The sequence below is a fragment of the Calidris pugnax genome, unplaced genomic scaffold (genome assembly GCF_001431845.1).
Source record: "Calidris pugnax isolate Ruff unplaced genomic scaffold, ASM143184v1 scaffold461, whole genome shotgun sequence".
In the NCBI taxonomy this organism is placed as follows: Eukaryota; Metazoa; Chordata; class Aves; order Charadriiformes; family Scolopacidae; genus Calidris; species Calidris pugnax.
The window spans coordinates 96,181-117,204 of NW_015091201.1; the positions used below are offsets into that span (position 1 = coordinate 96,181).

The 21,024-nt window shown below is 54.0% G+C and overlaps 2 protein-coding genes across 2 annotated transcripts in view; one reads left to right on the plus strand and one right to left on the minus strand.

Annotated features, from left to right (window-relative positions):
• The first annotated feature begins 158 nt into the window (after positions 1-158).
• Positions 159-5,200, plus strand: WBSCR22 (Williams Beuren syndrome chromosome region 22). Its single transcript, XM_014959743.1, has 10 exons — positions 159-392; positions 625-707; positions 805-901; positions 1,708-1,804; positions 2,148-2,198; positions 2,784-2,869; positions 3,071-3,116; positions 3,424-3,485; positions 4,581-4,670; positions 4,822-5,200. The coding sequence occupies exons 1-10, from the start codon at positions 325-327 to the stop codon at positions 4,874-4,876; spliced, it is 735 nt and encodes a 244-aa protein (XP_014815229.1). The 5' UTR covers positions 159-324; the 3' UTR covers positions 4,877-5,200.
• A 308-nt stretch (positions 5,201-5,508) lies between these two features.
• Positions 5,509-21,024, minus strand: part of STX1A (syntaxin 1A) — a 93,405-nt gene continuing 77,889 nt past the window's right edge. Inside the window, exons 6-9 of the mRNA XM_014959709.1 lie at positions 11,590-11,663; positions 11,149-11,286; positions 9,355-9,465; positions 5,509-8,715 (exon numbers count right to left, since the gene is read on the minus strand). Of these exons, the coding sequence (XP_014815195.1) occupies positions 8,638-8,715; positions 9,355-9,465; positions 11,149-11,286; positions 11,590-11,663 (401 nt within the window). The 3' untranslated portion in view covers positions 5,509-8,637. The remainder of the gene's footprint in view (positions 8,716-9,354; positions 9,466-11,148; positions 11,287-11,589; positions 11,664-21,024) is intronic.

Below are 21,024 nucleotides of genomic sequence, written 5' to 3' on the forward strand. Positions count from 1 at the left end.
AGTAGGGTGGAACCGGGCCGCGCGGGCGGGGAGGGGGTCTGCCGTGAGGCGGTAGCGGGGGGGGTGTGTGTCTCGTGATGGCGGGACCAGCGGGGGAACCTGGTGTGTGTGGCGAGTTCTGCCGTGAGGCCTTGGCGGGACGATCCTGCTGTGTGGCAGCGGCGGCGGAGTCCCGTTGGGGGGGCGGACGGGTAACCCCTCCGTGGTGGGGGTCCCGACGTCAGGCGGGGGTGTGTAAAATCCTCCCGTGAGGCGGTGGGAGGAGGCGTCGCTCATTCCCTGGCCGTGGCTTGCAGCTCCCGGGTGGTGGAGATCCAGTCGCAGATGTCGGAGCGGGCTGTGGAGCTGCTGGGACTGCCCGAGGACCAGCCATGCCTCCTCCTGGACGTGGGGTGAGTGAAGGCCCTGCCCTGTGTCGTGGCACACGGTGCATCTGGGGCTTCAGCTGGCTGCGGTGCTGGGGCCAGACAGGCACCTAGGGGTGAGGGACATCCATGCCCCGTGACACTGGTGTCTCTCTGTTGCGAGAGGAAAAGGAGGGACAGGCTGTAGCGTTGCAGTGGGCTGGAATCACTCTTAGACCAGGCCCGTGATGTCTGCACTTTCTCCCCTTCCTCCTTTCAGCTGTGGCTCTGGGCTGAGTGGGGATTACATCTCCGATGAGGGTCACTACTGGATTGGGATGGACATCAGCTCTGCCATGCTAGGTGAGCAAGCCCTCCTTCTCTGCCACCCTCACCTCACCTTAGAGGTGGCCCCTAGAGGTGTGAGCTTGTTGGCTGAGCTGTGCTGTGCTTTGTGCAGATGTGGCCATGGAGAGGGAGGTGGAAGGAGACCTTCTTCTTGCAGATGTGGGTCATGGCATTCCCTTCAGGCCTGGCATGTTTGACGGCTGTATCAGGTGGGGTTGTGTATATAAGTGAGCTCTCTTGATGCTTCACATAACTGCATTGTTTGTACGGTACACATGGTCCACGTATGAGTGCAACTGTCCTTATCAGTCAATCTCTGTTCCATGCAACTTGACTTTACCTCTCTGGGAAAAGCTACTGAGATTCTGGATGGTAGAAGCAGCTTCTAATGGCTGTTTCCCAAGTAGCGCTTGTCTTTTGTGCTGGTGAGATAGGAAGTTTTTTGAAGTAAATAAAATAAAATTGGTGATATTATCAGGACAGTTAAAACCTGCTCCAAGGAGGAAAACAAGAAAGTATGTCTGTACCATTGCTCAGCTGCAAGGTCAGTTCCTGCATGAAAGGTTTGGTGGTTGGTTTTGGGATAAAGGGCTAGGTGAAGGGGACAGAAACACGTTTCTGCTTCAGAATACTTCAGAAAGGTGCTAGGAAGGAGTAGGGTCTGTCTGTTGCTCATCCAAGTGCTCTGTTTGGGATTGCTCATTGGCAAAAAACTGCACGGCCGTGCAAAGGCCACAGCCAAGTATTTGAATTATTTGAGCACCTGGCCTAAAGGGGATGCTTGGGGATTCTTTTGTGCTTGAATAGTTACTGCATCTTGTTGGGTTTTGGCATAGTGAGTCTCCAGAGGGGTTTGTGTAACTGCAAAGCAGAAAGCACGGATACACAGAGCAAATGAAATAGTTTCCCTGAAGCCTAGCACATGCTTAGTCCTGGAACTAAGCTAAGGGGAGGTGGCAGGCTCTGTGAAACAGTTGATGGCTCAGTGTCCTGGGGGTCTTGTTTTCTTTCTCAGTATTTCTGCAGTGCAGTGGCTTTGTAATGCTGATAAGAAATCACACAGCCCTCCAAAACGCCTTTATCGATTCTTCTCAACTCTTTATACTGCCTTGGTAAGTGTCATGTTCTCCCCAGTCAGGCTTCTATGTACTTATACATCCTCATGGGTCCATATTTTAAGTCAAGTATTTTAAGTAAATGCTGCTCTGGACTGGAGCACCCATTTCCTATCTCCTTGCCTGCCTGCATGGTGTCTCATGTTTCTCTGATCCTTGCTGTTATCCCTGTGCCTTGCTGTGCTGTGGAGGAGCTGGCTCTGCAGTCTGAGCATCTCTCCCAGGAGAGTTCTCCAGGAGGCTTTGGGGAGGCTAGGCACTAGTGTCTGGGCTAAGAATTCAGTCACTAAAAGGGTTGTTTGCACTGAGGCAGGTTTGTGACTGACTTTATTTCTTGTAGGCCCGAGGATCCCGAGCCGTCCTGCAGCTGTACCCTGAGAACTCAGAACAGGTACAAGACATCAGTCAGTGGGGAAGAGGAACAGGCCGTTTGGTGCTCTGAATGCATCGTGTTTCTCCACACTGGGTCTGTGTCTGTGTCTCTGTCCTTCCTGCCATCTGTAAAGCTCTTCAATAGCCAAAAAAAAAAAAAGCCTACAAGGAGAATGCCCTATGCAATTTCTGTTGCTTCACAGATTGTCTTGGGCTGAGCCATAAAATCAAAGAGATCAGAAGGACATGATCTGAATTTGCTGTCCTGGATTTTCCCACATGACTGGGTTTGAAGACTGGCCTGTAGTCATCAGCACTGTACTGTACCTCCGCAGAGCTGGAAAATACAGCCCAGTATCCCTCTCCTAGAGAGTCTGCTGCGCCAATTAACCCAGGCTAGACTGAGAAGCAGGGACAACCAAGTATAGGCAGCTGACTGGTGTCTGGATGGTACTGCAGAACTGAGAGCTTGGTGCAGAGTTTTACAGGAGCAGAAATGGGTCATCTTTGGCATGCGCAGTTAGCTGTGGTTGAGCCCAAAAGTCTCTTGGGCATTGCTGGTGGATGACCACTAAATAACTTTTGCACATGCTTCTTTTTCCAGCTGGAGCTCATCACAGCCCAAGCTATGAGAGCTGGCTTTACCGGGGGAATGGTGGTAGATTACCCCAACAGTGCCAAAGCCAAGAAGTGAGTCCTGTGTATGTGTGTGTTTGGGGCGAGGGTTTAGCAGTGATTTATTTAGGTTTTTTTCGAGCTATTCTCTCTTCTGTGATACACTCCTGGACAGAGATTACAGCTTCGATCTGACTCTGTTATAAACAATCTTGGTCTTGCTTGGGAATCACATGCCGAGTCCCAGCTTCATGCTCCTTTTTCTTATTCTTTCAGGTTCTTCCTTTGTCTCTTTGTTGGGGCATCTGGCACTTTACCGAAGGTGAGGAGATCCACAAGGCAGCAGAGCTTCCTACCTGGCTGCTGGGTCATGGGGAAGAGCTGGGGGTGAGAGTGGGAGCCAAGAAGCTATGCGCATGCAGATGCGACTTGGTTTATAAATTTGCTGTCAGTCTCACCAACCCCTGCTCTCCCCAGGATCTGGTTTCTTTGCCACAATCTGGAAAACCAGTTTGTCCCTGCTCCAGTCCTTCCCCTTGCAAAGCCCTGGGTTCCCCTTAATTTAGATGGCATGACTGTTAGCTCTGTCTGCTCCAGAGCAGAGCTAAACTTCCCAATTTGCTTTTTAGGGCCTTGGTACTGAGTGTGCTGATGGAGAAGACATACACCAGGCAAAGTTCACCAATGAGAGGTATCATGTAGGGGATGAAGCCGCAAGTTCTCCTCAAGCAAGGAATGTGGGGGGTATAAGGGCTAGGTTTTTCTGACTGAGGACCACAACACTGCCATGTGAGAAGTGGCTGAAGGGACTGGGAAGACCCTTGGCAGCACCCATGGGCACTGATTTATCTTATCAAAGGGCCCGAGACACAAGGAACAGAACGGGTTAGTTTGGAGGGCTTTGCTATGGCATCATGGGGCTGTTGTTGATGCTTACCCTAGATCTGCAGCTGAGCATTTGGTTTGAGGTGTACTTTCTGTCTGGCATGTGGCTCTCCAGCTCCGCGGTGTTGTGTAGGTCAGTGGTTATGGGAGGGGGAATGTTTACAGTGCTGGTGATACCAAGCATGGCTTTTTTTAGTGGGGAAGATGGGCTGCTGTGCCTGAAGCCTGGGGTTCCCTTTCTTCTCCTGTCAGATTCTTTGCTTAGCTCTGCTTAGCTGTGATCTAGTGGCCAGGTCTCCTCCCATGGTAGTGGTGCAGGAAGGAGCCCCTCTTGCAGCCATTGGGAGAGACAGAGAACAAAAAACAGAGGGAAGTCGTCGTGGCTGCCAGGAGCTTGTGGCTGCCATGTTTTCCTGCCTCTTACACTGCTGTTCTCTGCTCACTTAGTCCAGGGATTACCTGGTCTTGGAGGGCAATAGCAGAACTGGCAACTTGTTGGGAAGCCAGAGGCTTTGTCTGCTTTGTTCAGAGTAGAGCATACAAGGGAAAGGTGGTTTTGCTTGAGCCCTTGTTCCCCTGAGATCCCAGAGCCCAGCATGTTGCTGGTGTGTCAGATGTGGAACAGGGGAGTACTGGCCTGCTGCAGCCTGTGTAGGGTAGGTATCCCTTGGCTCAGAGCCGGGGCTGGAAGCAGCCTCCTCCTGCAGTGCATCTGCAGTTGGACTGTTTGGCCACCTGCCCCAATGCTTGCTGAGCCTCTTTCTTCCCAGGAGTGGTGGGAAGGGTACTCACTGGTTTTGTGAGGCAGAAGGCATGCCCGTTTCTGGGTGGCAGTCCTCCAGGGCAGAAAACTACCCCCATACCTCAGTTCCTCTCCAGCTGCCGTCCATTTTCTCGGTAGGACACGGTTCAGAAATGCCAAGGGCAAGTCTGTGAAGAAAAGCCGGGACTGGATTCTTGAGAAGAAGGAGCGTAGGCGACGACAGGGCAAGTAAGTTCAGCTGAGTCTTGCCTCAGCTGAGCCTGACTGTGCTGGTCTGGCCTGCTGTCACCCGTTCAAACTCCTGCCACAAACCCGCTTCCCTTCCCCTACCAGAATGACCTGTGGATTGTGCTTAGTTGCTTTCTGCTTTTCTTCACAGGGAAGTGCGAGCAGACACAAAATACACAGGTCGAAAGCGCCGCCCTCACTTCTGAATTGCTCTGGACACTGCTGGCATGGATGATGGTGTGTTGGTCCCTCCAGTGAGCCTCCCGTGGATGGCACAGATGGGCATGCCAGGCCTGGGACTTGCTGGGACGGGTCATTGTGGCTCTTAAAGGTGTAAACTGGCTCAGCCAGCCAACTGCAAAGCTTTCAGCCTGGTCTTCCTGGAGAAGGTAGAGTGGTACAGAATGCTTTGGGAACTTGGTGTCTGCAGTGCCATTGCTTATCTTCCTGAGAGTGCAGTGAGCCATCTGGAGCTCCAGGTGAGCCAGAACATTATATTCCGCCTCCTCACTAAACAGTTAATGAGTGCTGCTGGTCTCCTGTGTCCTGCTCTCAGTACAAGGGAGTACTGAGGTGGGAATATAACGCCTCATTCCCTGCTAGGTTGTGCTCTGCCTGCAGGCAGGGAGTCGGGCAGTATAAAGGTGTGTGTCCCATGAGGGCAAATCTTCCTCCTGGCAAAAGTGGCGATTCCTTTGGCGATTGCTCCTGTTGGCGCTTCACATCAGGCCCACCCTGTATCCTTTAGTGCTCCCAGCATGCTGGGGTTCCCACAGCCCAGCCCTTGCTCCCCATCACTTCTTCCTTTCCCCTGAAAGAGAGAGGTGCCAACCAGAGCTTACAGTTACAAATGTTTATTCTACATAAAAATTCCACAAAATGGGAAGCTGTTTTGCACCCAAAGCTTTGGGAGAAGGGAGGCTAGCAGGGAGGGAAAAGGTGAAGGAGAGAAGAGGCAACATACAGTGTCATCCAGTCCAGTGAGACAGAGCAAGCCAGGGTCAAGATCCACATAGAAAACAAGGACACTTAGCTCACAGTACAGCAACAGTACAACTCCACGGGGGGCTCGGAAAGCCTTCAAGTACATTTATTACAAAATAAACAATCCCCAGTTCGAGTGCAAGCTGTGCGTGCCCCACACTGCTCGTGGAATACTGCATCGACACGCTCCCGGCGCTGGGAGGGCAGGTGGCACTTGGAACAGAGGTGGTGTAACCCAAAGGACAAGCGGTCTGAGGGGGGCTGGAAAGAAAAATTGAAGTGTCTCCCCAAAGCGCAACCACACTGTTGGTGATCTGGTCTGTACATGCAACAATAGGTAAAAAGGAACTGAATGGGGCTTCCCATAGTGCAGGGGTAATTATTGCACCAAAACACCCTCCCCTCACAGCGAGGACAGTGTGAGCCTGTCAGTGGGACAGCAATGGCAGCCTGCTTCTCTGCCTCCCTGGGATTGGGGCCTGGCAGCACCACTGCCTGCAGGATCCCAGTGAAGTACCAGTGGCAGAGTCACCCACTGTGGCCCTGTTCGGCTCCTACTGCTGAGGGGCTGCTGGCAGTGGTGGTAACAAGGAAGGAGCAAGTGCACAATACCCCCAGTGCTGTTCTTGGCCTTGTGCCTTCTTCACAGGGGTGGGCCACAGCCCTGATGTCATGTGAGCTTGTGCCACAAAAGCTGCTGCTTGGAAGAAATAAAATCATCTTATGCTAGCAGTGGGCATTGCTGCAGGGTGAGAGCCTGAGAAGAGCTTTTTTTGCCTGCCTGCTCAGGAGCAACCCTGCCAGCAGCATTATTGCTTCCCAGAGGAGGGGGTGCAGTGCTGTTGCTGGCTCAGCAGAGCAGAGCGCACACTGCGGTGGCAGGGAGCTGTGCAGGGGCAGGAGCAGCAGGCACTCATGCATCACCTCCAGCTCCCTTTCCTGTAGGCAGACATCCTCACAGAGCAAGGACCCTGCCCATGCTGGCCTTCTGCCCTGGAGAGTGGCTCCAGTGCCAGCCCTGCTTGCGGGGGTCCCAGTGCCCCAAGCCCTTTTGCGCACACAGGCTCACAGGTGCTGGAGCTCACTTCAGTTGTGGGACTTGTGAGAGAAGGGGGCTCCGGTCTGGGATGTTCTCATGGCTGCACCCACTGGGGTTTGGACTGGGCAGGGCAGGGGACTGGGCTGGACACGCTTCCCAATGGCATCTGAATGCAACCAGGGCCTGTATTGGGGGACCTCGGATAACAGTGGCAGGGAGAGCCATGCCTGGGTTGCTGCTGGGCAGGGTTGCACCTGGGGAAGGTGGTGCTGTGTCTTGGCTACAGCCTGCTGCCTTTCACCCTGCACCCACGGACACCACACATGGGGCCACTGCCTGTGCTACGGCACCTGGCCAGGGTGGAGCAGCCCTGCTCTCACCCACTCAGAGCAGGGAGGTGACACGCTGCCTGCAACTGGAGGAGTCCTTGCTGCCATCAGGGGTCCATTTTCTGCTACCCAGCATCTCGGCTCAGGTCCAGCCCCCTGCCCAAGTGTGTGGCTGTAAGCTTAGCCCCAGGTACCTACCCTGCTCTGGGATCCTCTGTGGTGGCTTTGGCATGTGCGTGGCCCAGCTGGAGCCTTGGTGTCTCCAGAGGAATGTGATGGCAGAGCCCTGCCCTCAGCCTGAGGAGAGGACAGTGACCACACAGAGCCCCTCCATGCTGCTGGCAGCCCCAGACCACCCCACTGCAGCTGTGTCCATGTGGTGGGTGTTGCAGACGACACAGGGCACCCATGTGCTCCCACAGCACCCCACTGAGTGTGGGTGCCTCACTGGATGAGCAGGCAGACAGGAGGTAGCAGGGGCAGGCGGGTGCCAAGAGGTGGTAAAGAGATGGAAGGGGCAGTCAGGCACTGCCCTGCTCAGGAGCTGGAAGGATGGAGGAGGAGAAAGGCTGCTGCTCCTAACTTGCAAGGGGCTGGATGCAATAAGGGCTGCTCCTGGGATCACAACAGGAGAAAGCCCAACTGCCTCCAGCCCCCAGCTATGGGTGCCAATGTGGAGAAGTGACTGGAAGCAGCCCTGCTCCCAGGCAAGCACTGCTGGGGGTTGCAGGCATCAGCCCCAGACCCTGACAGCCAGAGCCCAGGCCTGGGGGCAGCAGGAGACCACCATGTGCCAGGCCTAAGAAGAGAACGATGAGGCTTTCGTGCAGGTCTGGCGGCCAGTGGAACCTGTGCCCTCCTGCCCTGCCAGGCCAGCATCAGAGTGCAGCACAGGTCCCCATGTGGCCTGACCCCGGTCCCAAGCACCTGTGATGGCCCCTAGCAGCAGCTCCTCATCCCACACTGCTCCATCAGGCACCCACCTCCAGCAGTGGCACATCCAGCCCCTGGCACCTACACTGGGGTGAGGGCTTGCCTAGATGACATGGCCATGGGACAGGCAGGGACAGGGGGAGGCAGGGCCTGGCAGAGTGCACCCCTGGGGAAGGGGCCTGTGAAAGAAGCAGCCCAAGGAAAGGAGTTTGCAAGCACAGATGCAGCTGACAGACATGAGAGCTCTGGCTGGAGGTGATGGGGAAGCTGAGGAAGGCTGACTGTGCTCCCAGGGAACCCTAACACCCTTTGTCAGTCCCTCCTCATCCTCAGCTGTCACTAACACAGACTGCCCAGAACAGGAGGAGCAGCAGCACCTAAGGACACCTCTGTCCCCACCTGGTCCCAGCCAGCCACCCAGGCTGGAGCAGTGATGAGAGCTTGGGTTCCCTGCCAGGGTCCCCCTTGCGCCCATCACCATCCCCTGCACCCTGCCTGCGCCCCGGGGCCGGCACTCCCTCCACACAGATGCACCGCACACACAGCATCACAAACAACCATGCATTAGAAACTGAAATGCTGCTGGGAGGCTCCGGGGCTACGTGGTTCGCTCCGGCGTGGCTGCAGCCCCACAGCACGCGTGGCTCCGTCCATCGCACACAAAGAGTCCCGTGGGGTGAGTCTAGCCGAAAATGCCGCCGAAGGTGGAGGCAATGACGATACCCAGGATCACGCAGCAGATTATGATCATGATCTTCTTCTGCTCAGGTGCCCCAGCACAGGCAGGGAGAAAAGGGAGAGGGGACTGTGAGTGTTGGGGCAGGCTGGCCCCACGAGATGGGGGCTGTGATCTGCCCTGTCCCTGTTTGCCCATGGTGGGCTTTGAGCAGCACCGTGGGGGCCAGACGGGCTCCAGCAGCACTGGGGCAGGGATGGGCGTCCTGGGTCCCCCTTCAACCCTGGGCTGGCAGAGCTGAGCTGGTGGTCCCCAAGCTGCTGAGCTGATATGGGACCAGGTGTGAGGATCGGGACAGGCAGCTGGCACTGCGCTCAGGATCAGAGCTGGACTGTGCCTTTTCTTGACCTTTTTTTTTTAGGTAAGGGATGTGGCTCTCACTTGGGATCCACCCTATCCCTCCTCCTCCCCTCAGGCAGCACCCCTGCCCCACGGCCCATCGTTGGTGCTCATGTACCCTATGCTGGGAAGCTCTGCCTCAGCTAGTGCCACCAGTGGGACCTGGGCTGCACCCAGCGGTGTGGGGTGAAGGCACTCAGGAGGCTGTGCCATGCTGCCCACTCCTCTGCACAGGCAGTGGAGCAGGCAGGGACGCCAGGTAGGGACAGAGGTGTCAGCAGTGTAGGCAGGGAAAGACAGGCCCCAGCCAGTGCCATGACTTACCCGTCTGGCTTTGCTCTGGTACTTCACCGCTTTTTTGGTGTCAGACACAGCACGCTCCACATAGTCCACCGAGTGCTCCACGTTGTATTCAATGCGGTCGATCATCTCGCCCTGCAGAGTGGGGACAGAGCCCACGCGTGCGCAGACGTGAGCACCTTCCTGCTCTGCTGCTCCCTAGCACCATGTGGGTGTCACCCTGCCCGGCAGCCCTGCACAGGAGAGAGAGGAACCATCAGCTGCCTGCAGGCCGTAGGTGCCCCGGGGTGCCTTGGGGCAGGGGCTCTGAGCCACGGGCTTTGTCTCAGAGGGCTGAGACCTCTGTGCACATCCCAGCAGGGAGACAAGCAAGGGTGAGGTCATGGGGGTTCCCCAGCGAGGTCCCGGCCTTGTGGCCGCCCTGTCTGGTATTACAGGTGACATCAAAACCACAACAGGCTCTACATTGACACCACACAGCATGCTGCTGAAATCGGAGGCATGGCAGGGGAGCAAGCACACCAGCAGCCACTCATGAAACCACACACATGCAGGGACAAGAGCTCTGATCTGCACAAGCGCCCTGCTGAGTGCAGGGTCCCCGGGAGAGGCTGGCAAGGCAAGACCACAGGGCTCTGCAGGGACTCCTGCACTGCTCTGCCTCTCAGGTTGCAGGGGTGGGTTGGGGATGTGGGCTTCTGCAGACGTGGGGACTTGGGCAAGCTCCCCCAGCGTGTCCACCACCTTTGGCTGCACAGGGAATCAGCCAGGTCCTGCAGCAGCTAGAGACATATGTCATTCATGGAACTGAAAGCGTGGGCAGCTTGAAGCCCATTGCTCTCCTGCATGGCATGGAGGGAACTGGGGCTGCAGAGCTGAGGGTCATGGCCAGCAGCTCTGCAATGCTCATTTCTCTGCCTAATGGTGGAGAGAATGGGAAGGATGAGCCTTGCAATCCCAGGGGTACTCTGGTGTTATTCCCTCAAGCACTGAACCCCCGCCCCTGCCAGGCACCCTGCTGCTCCCTGACTTGCCTAAATCTGCTGCTTTTCATTCTCACTTGTCCAGTGCCTGGGTCAGAGCAAACAGCTGCCAGCCCTGCACCCCTCTGCTCCTAGTGCCAGCAGCTTGGAGCCTCCCACCCCACAGAGCAGCACTCTAGCCCTTAAAGCAGGGCAGGGAATGGCAAATCCCCCCAATCTGTCCCCCAAGGCAGCCAGGATGGGGCATGAACACCACCGTGCCACAGCCACCCTCGCCCACCTGCCACAGGCAGACCCTAATGCCATGCGAGAGCTGCAGACATGCAGGGTGCAGCCATGCAGAGCGGAGCATGCAGCACTGGCAGGGGCTCGGCGGGGCTTTACCTGCCACTGATGTCTCCTCGAGCCGTGGCAGCATGGCGGGCAAGAAGGGGGGTGAGCAGAGATGCCAGACCACATGCCCAGCTGAAGGGCCAAGTGCTACAGGCTGGTGGCACAGCCAGGGGTGGCCTGACAGGACCACTGAGGCTGGCAGCACCCCAAGCTCACCTGGTGCCCGATGCTCTGGAAGAGGTGGAGAAACCTCCACCTGCATGGCAGCCACCCGCTGCCCACCAGAGCCCATCACTGAACCTCCTGCCCTGGGCACGCAGCAGCTCCAGCTCTGGGGCACAGGGCAGGTGGCTTTGGCCCCGGGAAGCCCAGCTCAGCCCCAGTGGGAGCTGTGTTGGTCCCAGATGCAGTTTTTCCCCAGGCAGGGCACCACTGGTAGCCTCATCGCACTTCAATCTCCCACCCCAAGTGAGTTGGTCACTGGGTCACAGTGTCTCCCCACCTGGCTCTCCACCAGCATGGCCATGTCCATGAACATGTCATGCAGCTCTCGGATGCTGTTCTCCAGTTTGATGATCTCACTGTGCCGTGTCTCAATCTCATTCAGTGCCTGCTTGGTGATGTTTGAATCCATAATGATCTGCAAGAAGACAGGGCCACTCACTGAGCACCATGCTCAGCCCCTCAGATGCCAGGATTAGGGGCACCAAGAGAGGGAAGAGCAGGAGCCCCAGAACCCCTCCAGCCACCTCAGCCAGGCAGTTTGCAGCAAACCCCCACCCCATCGTCCAGCCAGGACGCAGCCTCTCCTCAGACAGCATCCTCAGATCTCAGCTCTGAGTGCCCAGGTCCCACCTCCTGTACTGGGGCCACTGGAGCAGCACGTCCACCAGTCCCCTGGGATGAGGGGGCTGGCTCAGCTTTAGCCTGTGCTGGTACTTACCCCGGAAGAGAAGATGGCTGGGTTGCCACTCTCCAGCATGTCCTCCAGCTCCTCGCTGGTGGTGGTCCTGCCAGCTGCAAATGACACAGCATGGGTCAGCCATGAGCCCCCTGTCCCAGCCATGGGTCCCACAGCCCTATCGCAGGGCTCTGCTGGCTCCATGGCATCTCCCAAGAGTGGAGCAGAGGAAAGCTTCAGTCCCAAGAGCGCACTGGGCAATTTGAGGGGCTGCCATCCTGCAGCCCGGCTCTGTGCCAGCCCTGCGACCCCTGTTTTTTAAGGGGATCAACTGCCAGCTTGCCCCAGCTCACCCAGGAAAGCCTGTCTGTCCCTCCTGGTCAAGCTGTCCATTTCTGTGGGGCAGGGAATGGTGCCAAAGGACTGGCAGCCATAAGAATCCAGTTGGTGAGCTGTGATGGAGGAGGGATGGAGAGCAGCAAGCCAAGAGCAGGGATGCTCTCGGTAAACCCCATCTCAGGCCAGTTCAAGTTCATGAGCACACTGGGCTCAGCTGGGCTGCCTGAGTTTTAGCCCTGCAGCTGCATAACAGAAACCACGCTCCGTCCTTCCTGCTGTGACACAGCCCTCATCCCTGGCTCCAGGGCGGTATCTTCAGCCCCACAGCTCCCTTGGGAGCAATTCACCCATTGTGCATGGTTGCCTTCCCCTCCCCATCAACATACTCTACACTGCTACAGAGGAGAGAGATATTAAGACCTCTATGGGTTACACCCATCCTCCACCACTATTTGCAGGGTTTTCTTCAGGCCAACAGCCAGGTAGGATCCATGAAATTACAATGCTAAACAGAGAGGGTGGCACTGGGCAGGCTTTTGCTGGGGCTGCCCAGTGGGAGCAGGTCACACCTGCAGAAAGGGCAGGAGACGTCCCACCGGCACGATCAGGAGCAAATGGGGGCAGACAGGCAGGAGAAGCTAATGAAGCAACATTATGAAGCCTGATGACCGCAAAACCAGCAGAAGGACAGGCAGAGAAGGGCTCTGGTATGTACTCCCCTGTGACACACTGCCCACAGACTCTCTCAGTGGTATCAAAAGCGATCCTCCAGCATGAGCCCAGGGCACCTCTGAGTGGGGGAATGGAGGAGACATGGCAAAGAGCAGGGACAGTGCTCCCTGCTTCCAGCAGTGCCAACACGGTCCAAGGGCTGAGACACCTCTGCTGTGGACAACGGCTGAGAAAGTTTGGGTTGTGCAGCCAGGAGACGAAAGGGTTCAAGGGAGACCTTCCTGTGGCTGCTCAGTACCTAAAGGGCCTTCTAGGAAAGAGGGAGAGAGACTTTTGACCAGGGTCTGCAGTGACAGGACAAGGGGCAGCAGTTGTATACTGAACGAGGGTGGGCTTAGGTTGGACATGGGGAAGAAATGTTGTACCCTGAGGGTGGTGAGACCCTGGCTCAGGTTGCCCAGAGAAGCTGTGGCTGCCCCATCCCTGGAGGGGTTCAAGGCCAGGTTGGATGGGGCTTGGAGCAACCTGGTCTGGTGGGAGGTGTCCCTGCCCAGGGCAGGGGATTGGAACTAGATGGTCTTCAAAAGTCCCTTTCAAGCCAAACCACTCTGAGAGTCATACAATCATCTAAGTCCAACCATCTACCCTACTCTACAAAGGTCTGCCCTACACCATATCCCCCAACACCACATCTAAATGACTCTTAAACTCATCCAAGGATGGTGACTCAACCACCTCCCTGGGCAGCCTATTCCAGTGTCTGACCACTCTTTCTGTGAAGAATTTCTTCCTAATGTCTAAACCTACCCTGTTGCAGCTTGAATCCATTCCCTCTTGTTCTATCGCTAATTGCTTGTGAGAAGAGACCAGCACCAACCTCTCTACAGTGTCCTTTCAAGTAGCTGTAGAGAGTGATGAGGTCATTCCTGAGCCTAGTCTTCCTCAAACTAAACAGTCCCAGCTCCTTCAATCATTCTTCGTAGGATTTATTCTCCAGGCCCTTCAGCAGCTCTGTTGCCCTCCTCTGCACCCGCTCCAGCACCTCGATATCTCTCTTGTATTGAGGTGCCCAAAACTGGACACAATACTCTAGGTGTGGCCTCCCCAGTGCTGAGTACAGGGGGACAATCACCTCCCTATTTCTGCTGGTCACACTATTTCTAATACAAGCCAGGATGCCATTGGCTTTCTTGGCCACCTGGGCACACTGTCGGCTCATATTCAGCCACTTGTCAATTAGAACCCCCAAGGCCTTTTCCTCCAGGCAGCTCCAGCCACACTTCCCCAAGCCTGTAACGATGCATGAGGTTGTTGTGGCCCAAGTGCAGGACCTGGCACTTGGTCTTGCTGAAGCTCATACCATTAATGTTGGCCCATCAATCCAACCTATCTACTATGATACACCACTCTATGTCATTATGTTCATACGGCATGGGGTCTGCTAGTAACAGATGGGGAACATCTGTCTCAGAGGGGCAGGAAGATCCTGGCACATAAGTTGGCATGGCTTGTCAAAAGGGCTTTAAACTAGGCTCGAAGGGGGAGGGGGTTAAATACAGGAGCACTAGAGATGAGCCTAAGGATAGCCTCCAGCCTGCCACTGTGCTTGAAGCAAGAAATAATGATAGTATCGGAACTATGATACACCACTCTATGTCATTATGTTCATACGGCATGGGGTCTGCTAGTAACAGATGGGGAACATCTGTCTCAGAGGGGCAGGAAGATCCTGGCACATAAGTTGGCATGGCTTGTCAAAAGGGCTTTAAACTAGGCTCGAAGGGGGAGGGGGTTAAATACAGGAGCACTAGAGATGAGCCTAAGGATAGCCTCCAGCCTGCCACTGTGCTTGAAGCAAGAAATAATGATAGTATCGGAATGGTCTGTGGCAAGTGGCAGGAAGACACACTAGGGTTCAAAGGATGGGGTGATAGCAAGGGCCTCCAACCTGTTGCACTAACGCATGCTGTGAACACTGCATCAAAGGCAAGGTCTTGCAGAACTGGATCAAGAGCCTCTGAGGTAATAGGAGACAGGAGGGTTGCAGCCACAAAGCGTCTTGGGGGATCAGTGGAGCGTCCCTCTAAGAACGTGACACGGCCAGCAGACCAGCTGAAGTGTCTCTACACCAATGCACACAGCATGGGCAACAAGCAGGAGGAACTGGAAGCTATCCTGCTACAGGAAAGCTATGACATAGTAGCAATTACGGAAACTTGGTGGGAGGACTCCTATGACTGGAGTGTGGCCATCGACGGGTACAAGCTGTTCAGAAGGGATAGGAGAGGAAGAAGGGGTGGAGGTGTTGCCCTCTATGTAAAGAAGTGGCTAGAATGTGAAGAGTTGTTGCTAAAGAGTAGCAATGACCAGGTCGAAAATTTATGGGTAGGAATTAGGGATTGGGACAACAAAGGGAGCCTTGTGGTAGGAGTCTACTACAGGCCGCCTGACCAGGCAGAGCCTGTCAATGATGCCTTCTTACTCCAGCTTGAGGAGGCATCACGATCACAGGCTCTCATCCTGCTGGGGGATTTTAACCACCCCGACATCTGCTGGAAAACCAACACAGCTGGCTGCAGACAATCCAGGAAGCTCCTAGAGTGCCTAGATGACAACTTCCTGTGACAAGAAATTAACAGCCCTACTCGAGGAAATGCATTGTTGGACCTGTTGGTCACAAATGCAAGTGAAATCATCAGGGATGTCAAAATTGAAGGTAGCCTGGGCTGCAGTGATCATGCCCTAGTGCAGTTCACTGTCCTAAGGAGTTTGAAGCCCACGAGAAGCACAGTTAGGACTCTAAATTTCAAGAAAGCAAACTTCCAGCTTTTCAAGGAGTTGGTATATAGGACCCCATGGGAAATGGCCCTCAGGGGCAAGGGAGCGGAACAGAGCTGGCAGATCTTTAAGGATGCTCTCTATAGAGCACAAAAGATCTCAATCCCCACATGTAGGAAAATGGGCAAGGAGGGCAAGAGACCACCATGGTTGAGCCAAGACCTGCTGGTCAAACTAAGGGGCAAGATGGGGCTACACAGGAAATGGAAGAAGGGACAGGCATCCTGGGAAGAGTATAGGGATGCTGCCAAGATGTGTAGGAATGAGGTCAGGAAGGCCAAGGCACAGCTAGAACTGAACTTGGCAAGGGACGTAAAGAAAAATAAGAAAGGCTTCTACAGGTACGTTAACCAGAAAAGGAAGGTTAAAGAAAATGTACCCCCCCTGATGTGCAACAGTGGGGAACTTGTATCAACAGATGAGGAGAAGGCAGAAGTTCTCAATGACTTCTTTGCCTCGGTCTTCACTGGTAACCCCCTTCCTCCTAGTTCTTGTGTTGATGACAAAAAAGTTGGAGACCAGGGTGACAAGGTCCCTCCCACTGTAAGTGAAGACAAGGTACGAGATCAACTCAGGAGCCTGAAGATATACAAGTCCATGGGACCTGATGAGATACATCCCAGAGTCCTGAAGGAACTAGCTGATGTAGTTGCCAAACCACTTTCCATGATATTTGAAAAATCATGGCAGTCAGGTGAAGTCCCTGCAGACTGGAAGAAGGGGAACATCACACCCATTTTTAAAAAGGGTAGAAAGGAGGACCCTGGGAACTACCGACCTGTCAGTCTCACCTCTGTGCCTGGGAAGATCATGGAACAGATCCTCCTAGATGCCATGCTTGGGCACATGAAGGACAGGGAGGTGATCCAGGACACCCAACATGGCTTTACTAGGGGCAGGTCCTGCCTGACTAACCTAGTGGCCTTCTATGATAAAGTGACTTGGTCAGTAGACAAGGGGCAACCTATGGATGTGATCTATCTGGATTTCTGTAAGGCCTTTGACACGGTCCCCCACAACATCCTGATTGCCAAATTGGAGGGGTACGGATTTGATGGGTGGACTGTTCAGTGGATAAGGAACTGGCTAGATGGTCGCATCCAGAGGGTGGTACTCAATGGCTCAAAGTCCAGATGGAGACCAGTCACAAGTGGTGTTCCTCAAGGGTCCGTGCTGGGGCCAATACTGTTTAACATTTTTATCAATGATATAGACAGGGGGATTAAAGGCACCATCAGCAAGTTTGCGGACGACACCAAGCTGTGTGGTGTTGTCGATACACCAGAGGGATGGGATGTCATCCAAAAGGACCTGGACAGGCTGGAGAGGTGGGCCCAGGGGAACCTCATGAGGTTCAACAAGAGCAAATGCAAGGTTCTGCACCTGGGCCGGAACAATCCTCGCCACCAATACAAACTAGGGGGTGAGGTATTGGAAAGCAGCCCTGAGGAAAGAGACTTGGGGGTGCTGGTGGATGAGAAGCTGGACATGAGCAGGCAGTGTGCAGTTGCAGCCCAGAAGGCCAATCGCATCCTGGGCTGCATCAAAAGATGCGTTGCCAGCAGGTCCAGAGAGGTAATTCTTCCACTTTACTCTGCTCTGGTGAGACCTCACCTGGAGTATTGTGTGCAGGTCTGGAGCCCTCAATATAAGAAGGACATGGACCTGATGGAGCAGGTCCAGAGGAGGGCCACAAGGATGATCTGGGGGATGGAGCACCTCTGCTACGAGGACAGGCTGAGGGAGCTGGGGTTGTTCAGCCTGGAGAAGAGGAGGCTCCGGGGAGACCTAATAGCAGCCTTCCAGTACCTGAAGGGAGCCTACAGTAAGGCTGGGGAGAACCTGTTTAGAAAGGCCTGCAGTGACAGGACGAGGGGCAATGGCTTCAAGCTGGAGGGGAACAGATTTAGACTGGAGATTAGGAGAGGATTCTTCACTGTGAGGGTGGTGGAGCACTGGAACAGGTTGCCCAGGGAGGTGGTTGAGGCCCCATCCCTGGAGATATTCAAGGAGAGGCTCGACGAGGCCCTGGGCAACCTGGTCTAGTTGGGGGTGTCCCTGCTGACTGCGGGGAGATCGGACTAGATGACCTTTGGAGGTCCCTTCCGGCCTGGGCAATTCTATGATTCTATGATTATCAAGATCATCAATGAAGATATTAAACAGAAATCATCCCAACACTCAAGCCCTGGGGAACACCACTTGTGATCGGCCACCAGCTGGATTTAACTCCATTGAGCACCACTCCTTGGGACCATCCAGACAGCCAGTGCTTGATCCAGCAGATTGTATGCTTGCCCAGGCCATGTGTGGCTAGTTTTTCCACTAGAATTCTATGGGGAACAGTGTCGAATGCTTTTTGAAAGTCCAGGTAGATAATATCCACAGCCTCATCCAATAATCAGGTCATCTTGTCATAGAAGATGAGCAGGTCCATCTGGCAGGACCTGCCTTTCATAAACCCATGCTGACTAGGCCTGATCCCATGGTTGTCCATTATATGGTTTGTGATGGCACTCAAGATTACCTGCTCCATGACCTTCCCTCGTATCGAGGTCAGGCTGACAGATCTATAGTTTCCTGGATCCTCCTTTTTGCCTTTCTTGTAGATGAGTGTTACATTTGCCACCCTCCAGTCCATTGGGACCTCCCCAGTTAGCCATGACTTCATGTAAATAATGGAAAGCAGTTTGGCGAGCATGTCTGCCAACTCTTTCAGCACTCTTGGGCGTAGCCCATCTGGTCCCCCGTGCATCCAAACAGCATAGCAGGTCACTGATCTCTTCCTCTTTAATTGTGATGCCCTCATTCTGCTTCCCCTCCATGTCTCCTAGCTCATGAGGCTGGATGTCCAGGTAACAGCTAGTTCCACTGCTAAAGACTGAGGCAAAGTAGGCGTTTTCCTCGTCCTTTGTGACTATGTTTCCCTCTGCATCTGATAAAGGAGGGAGATTTTCCCTAATCCTCCTTTTGCTGTTAATGAATTTATAGACACATTTTTTATTATCCTTGACAGCTGTAGCTAGACTGAGCTCTAGCTGAGCTTTGGCTCTCCTAATTTTCTCCCTGCATAACTTCACTACCTCTTTATAGTCTTTGTGAGAGGCCTGCTCCCTCTTGCAAAGGTTGAAGACTCTTCTTTTGTTTCTGAGATCCAGCAAAAGGTCCCTATTTAGCCAGGCTGGTCTTCTTCCTCGCCTACTTGTTTTTTCGGCACACGTGGACAGCTTAAAGGCTCCTGTGCCTTTAAGACTTCTTTCTTGAAGTATGTCCATCCTTCCTGGACTCCTATATCCTTCAGGGCAGCCTCCCAAGGGATTTTGTCTAGCAGTCTTCTGAAGAGATCAAAGTTTGCCCTCCGGAAGTCTAAGGTGGCAGTTTTAGTAACCCCTCTCCTTGTTTCTCCAAGGATCGAGAACTCAATCATCTCATGGTCACTGTGCCCTAGACAGCCTCCAACCTTTACTCCCCCCCCAAGTTCCTCCCTGTTCATAAGGAGCAGGTCCAGGAGGGCAGTTCCCTGGTCGGCCCACTTACCAGCTGCATGAGGAAGTTATCCTCCACACACTCTAAGAACCTCCTGGATTGTTCCCTCTCTGACGTGTTGTATTCCCAGGAGATATCTGGGAAGTTGAAGTCCCCCACGAGAACAAGGGCACGTGATTGCAAAAGCTCTGCCAGTTGCTGATAGAATATTTCATCGATTTCTACATCCTGGTTTGGGGGTCTGTAATAAACTCCCACCATGATATCCGCCTTGTTGTCCTTCCCCTTGATTCTAACCTATAAACACTCTACACTGTCATTCCCATTATTAAGTTCTAGGCATTCAAATGTGTTTCTAACAGAGGGCCACCCCACCACCTCTCCTTCCTTGTCTATCCCTTCTGAAGAGTTGGTAGCCATCGATTGCAGTGCTCCAGTTGTGTAAGTCTATGATTCTCTTGCCCTGAGATGCAGAAACAAGAAGACCACTGAGATCTAGTGTGCTCTGCTCTTTGCTGGGGCCCCACACGCATGGGCACTCTGAGCGTTCATGACTGGGAAAGAGCACTTCTGGCTTTGTCTCAGGACAACGATGCCATATCAGCAGATATTGGAGGTGAAAGCAGCAGGAACATGTGGGAGTCCGCAGACTCCAGGCAATGTTACCAGCACCATGTGGAGGTTGTTTGCTGTCTCCTGGGACCAGGAGGCTGCACAAAGGCAGAGGAAATAAACCCAAGCACACATGCCCAATGAGCAGGAAACTTCAGTACAAAGGCTTGGTTATCTGCTAATTTTCCCACCTGACCAACAGGGTTTACACCTATGGCTGGGCCAGGAATGTGCAGCCTCCTCATCCCAAGCAGGTAACAAAGCTTTCTGGATGCCTTCCAGGCCATGTGATAACCACAGTGCCAAGACCAGGAAGGGTGGCAGGGTGCAGAAATGAACAAGAAAAAAAGAACAAGAGGAAAAACAGTGGCCAAGAGGGAAAAATGGACAGTCCTTAAAGCAAAATTTTTCTTTCATTGGTTTTCTTGAAATGAAATACTTACTCTGCAAGTTAACTGCCCACAGCCAGGAAGGAATTCCTCAATTATTATGTGACTAATATTTCATAGTCTAAAAAGCTAATGGAGTTTTTATTTTAATAACTGATAGGAATGGCTCAGTGACACTGTGAGCACAGCCCAGCTGGCTCTCACAGCAGGGATCCAGGGCACAGACCCTACAGGAGTCAGCAGTGTTCCTAGCACATCCAGGGTTGTCTGGCAGGTGCTTGGGAGAGGCAGTCTGGGATGCACGGGAAGAGTAAAATGGAATCAGCTTGGTCCTGGTGTGTACAGACACCAAGCTTTCAAGGTAATGGGACAGCTCCTAGGCCAGTGATCCAGGTCATGGCAAACTCTGGTTTGTGTAGGAACTGGAGCACCCAGATCTCCCCGAGACTACACACTCAACAGGAAGATGCAGAGAATGGTGGCCCAGATGGTGAGGGAGAGCACCAGGACAGTGCCACCAAGATTCCCAGCCTTGGGATCTCCCAGCAGCAGTTTCTTCTGCTGTAACTCTCAGGGGACAGGTAAGTTGCCTGCGACAGACACAAGGAGCATCAAATGAGCCTGCTTCCCACTGTGGTATGGCGGGTGGAGGGAGGAACTCTGCTAAGTGGCCCAGCGGGGAGCCCATCCCACAGCTCATCGCTTCTCCTCAGCAAACAGGGCATCTTCAAATCCAGCTGCGTATTGCAAGGAGACCAAATAGTGGGCAGAGCAGACCTTAAGAACATCTTTTAAAAGTACAGTAAAACTTATAAAGAAGAAGAAAAGGGACTTGCCAAACACAGCAGCGAGATGATCCATGTGTGAGAGGTTGGCACCAAGAACCAGAGAGGGAGAGGAGATGCAACTTGCTCTTCCATGCTTGGACTGCAAAGAGAAGCAGCTGGAGCCAGAGGTCAGGGACCCCTGCCCCACAGCAGGGGGGTTGGACTGGATCAACTTTGAAGGTTGACCTCTTCTAACCTAGGTCCCTTCCAACCCAGACCACATGACTACAACAAAGATCCAAAGTCCCAGGAGACAGGGCTGGAGACAAGGTATCTTGGACCTGAGCCTAACCCCAAGAACAGGACCAGAGTCA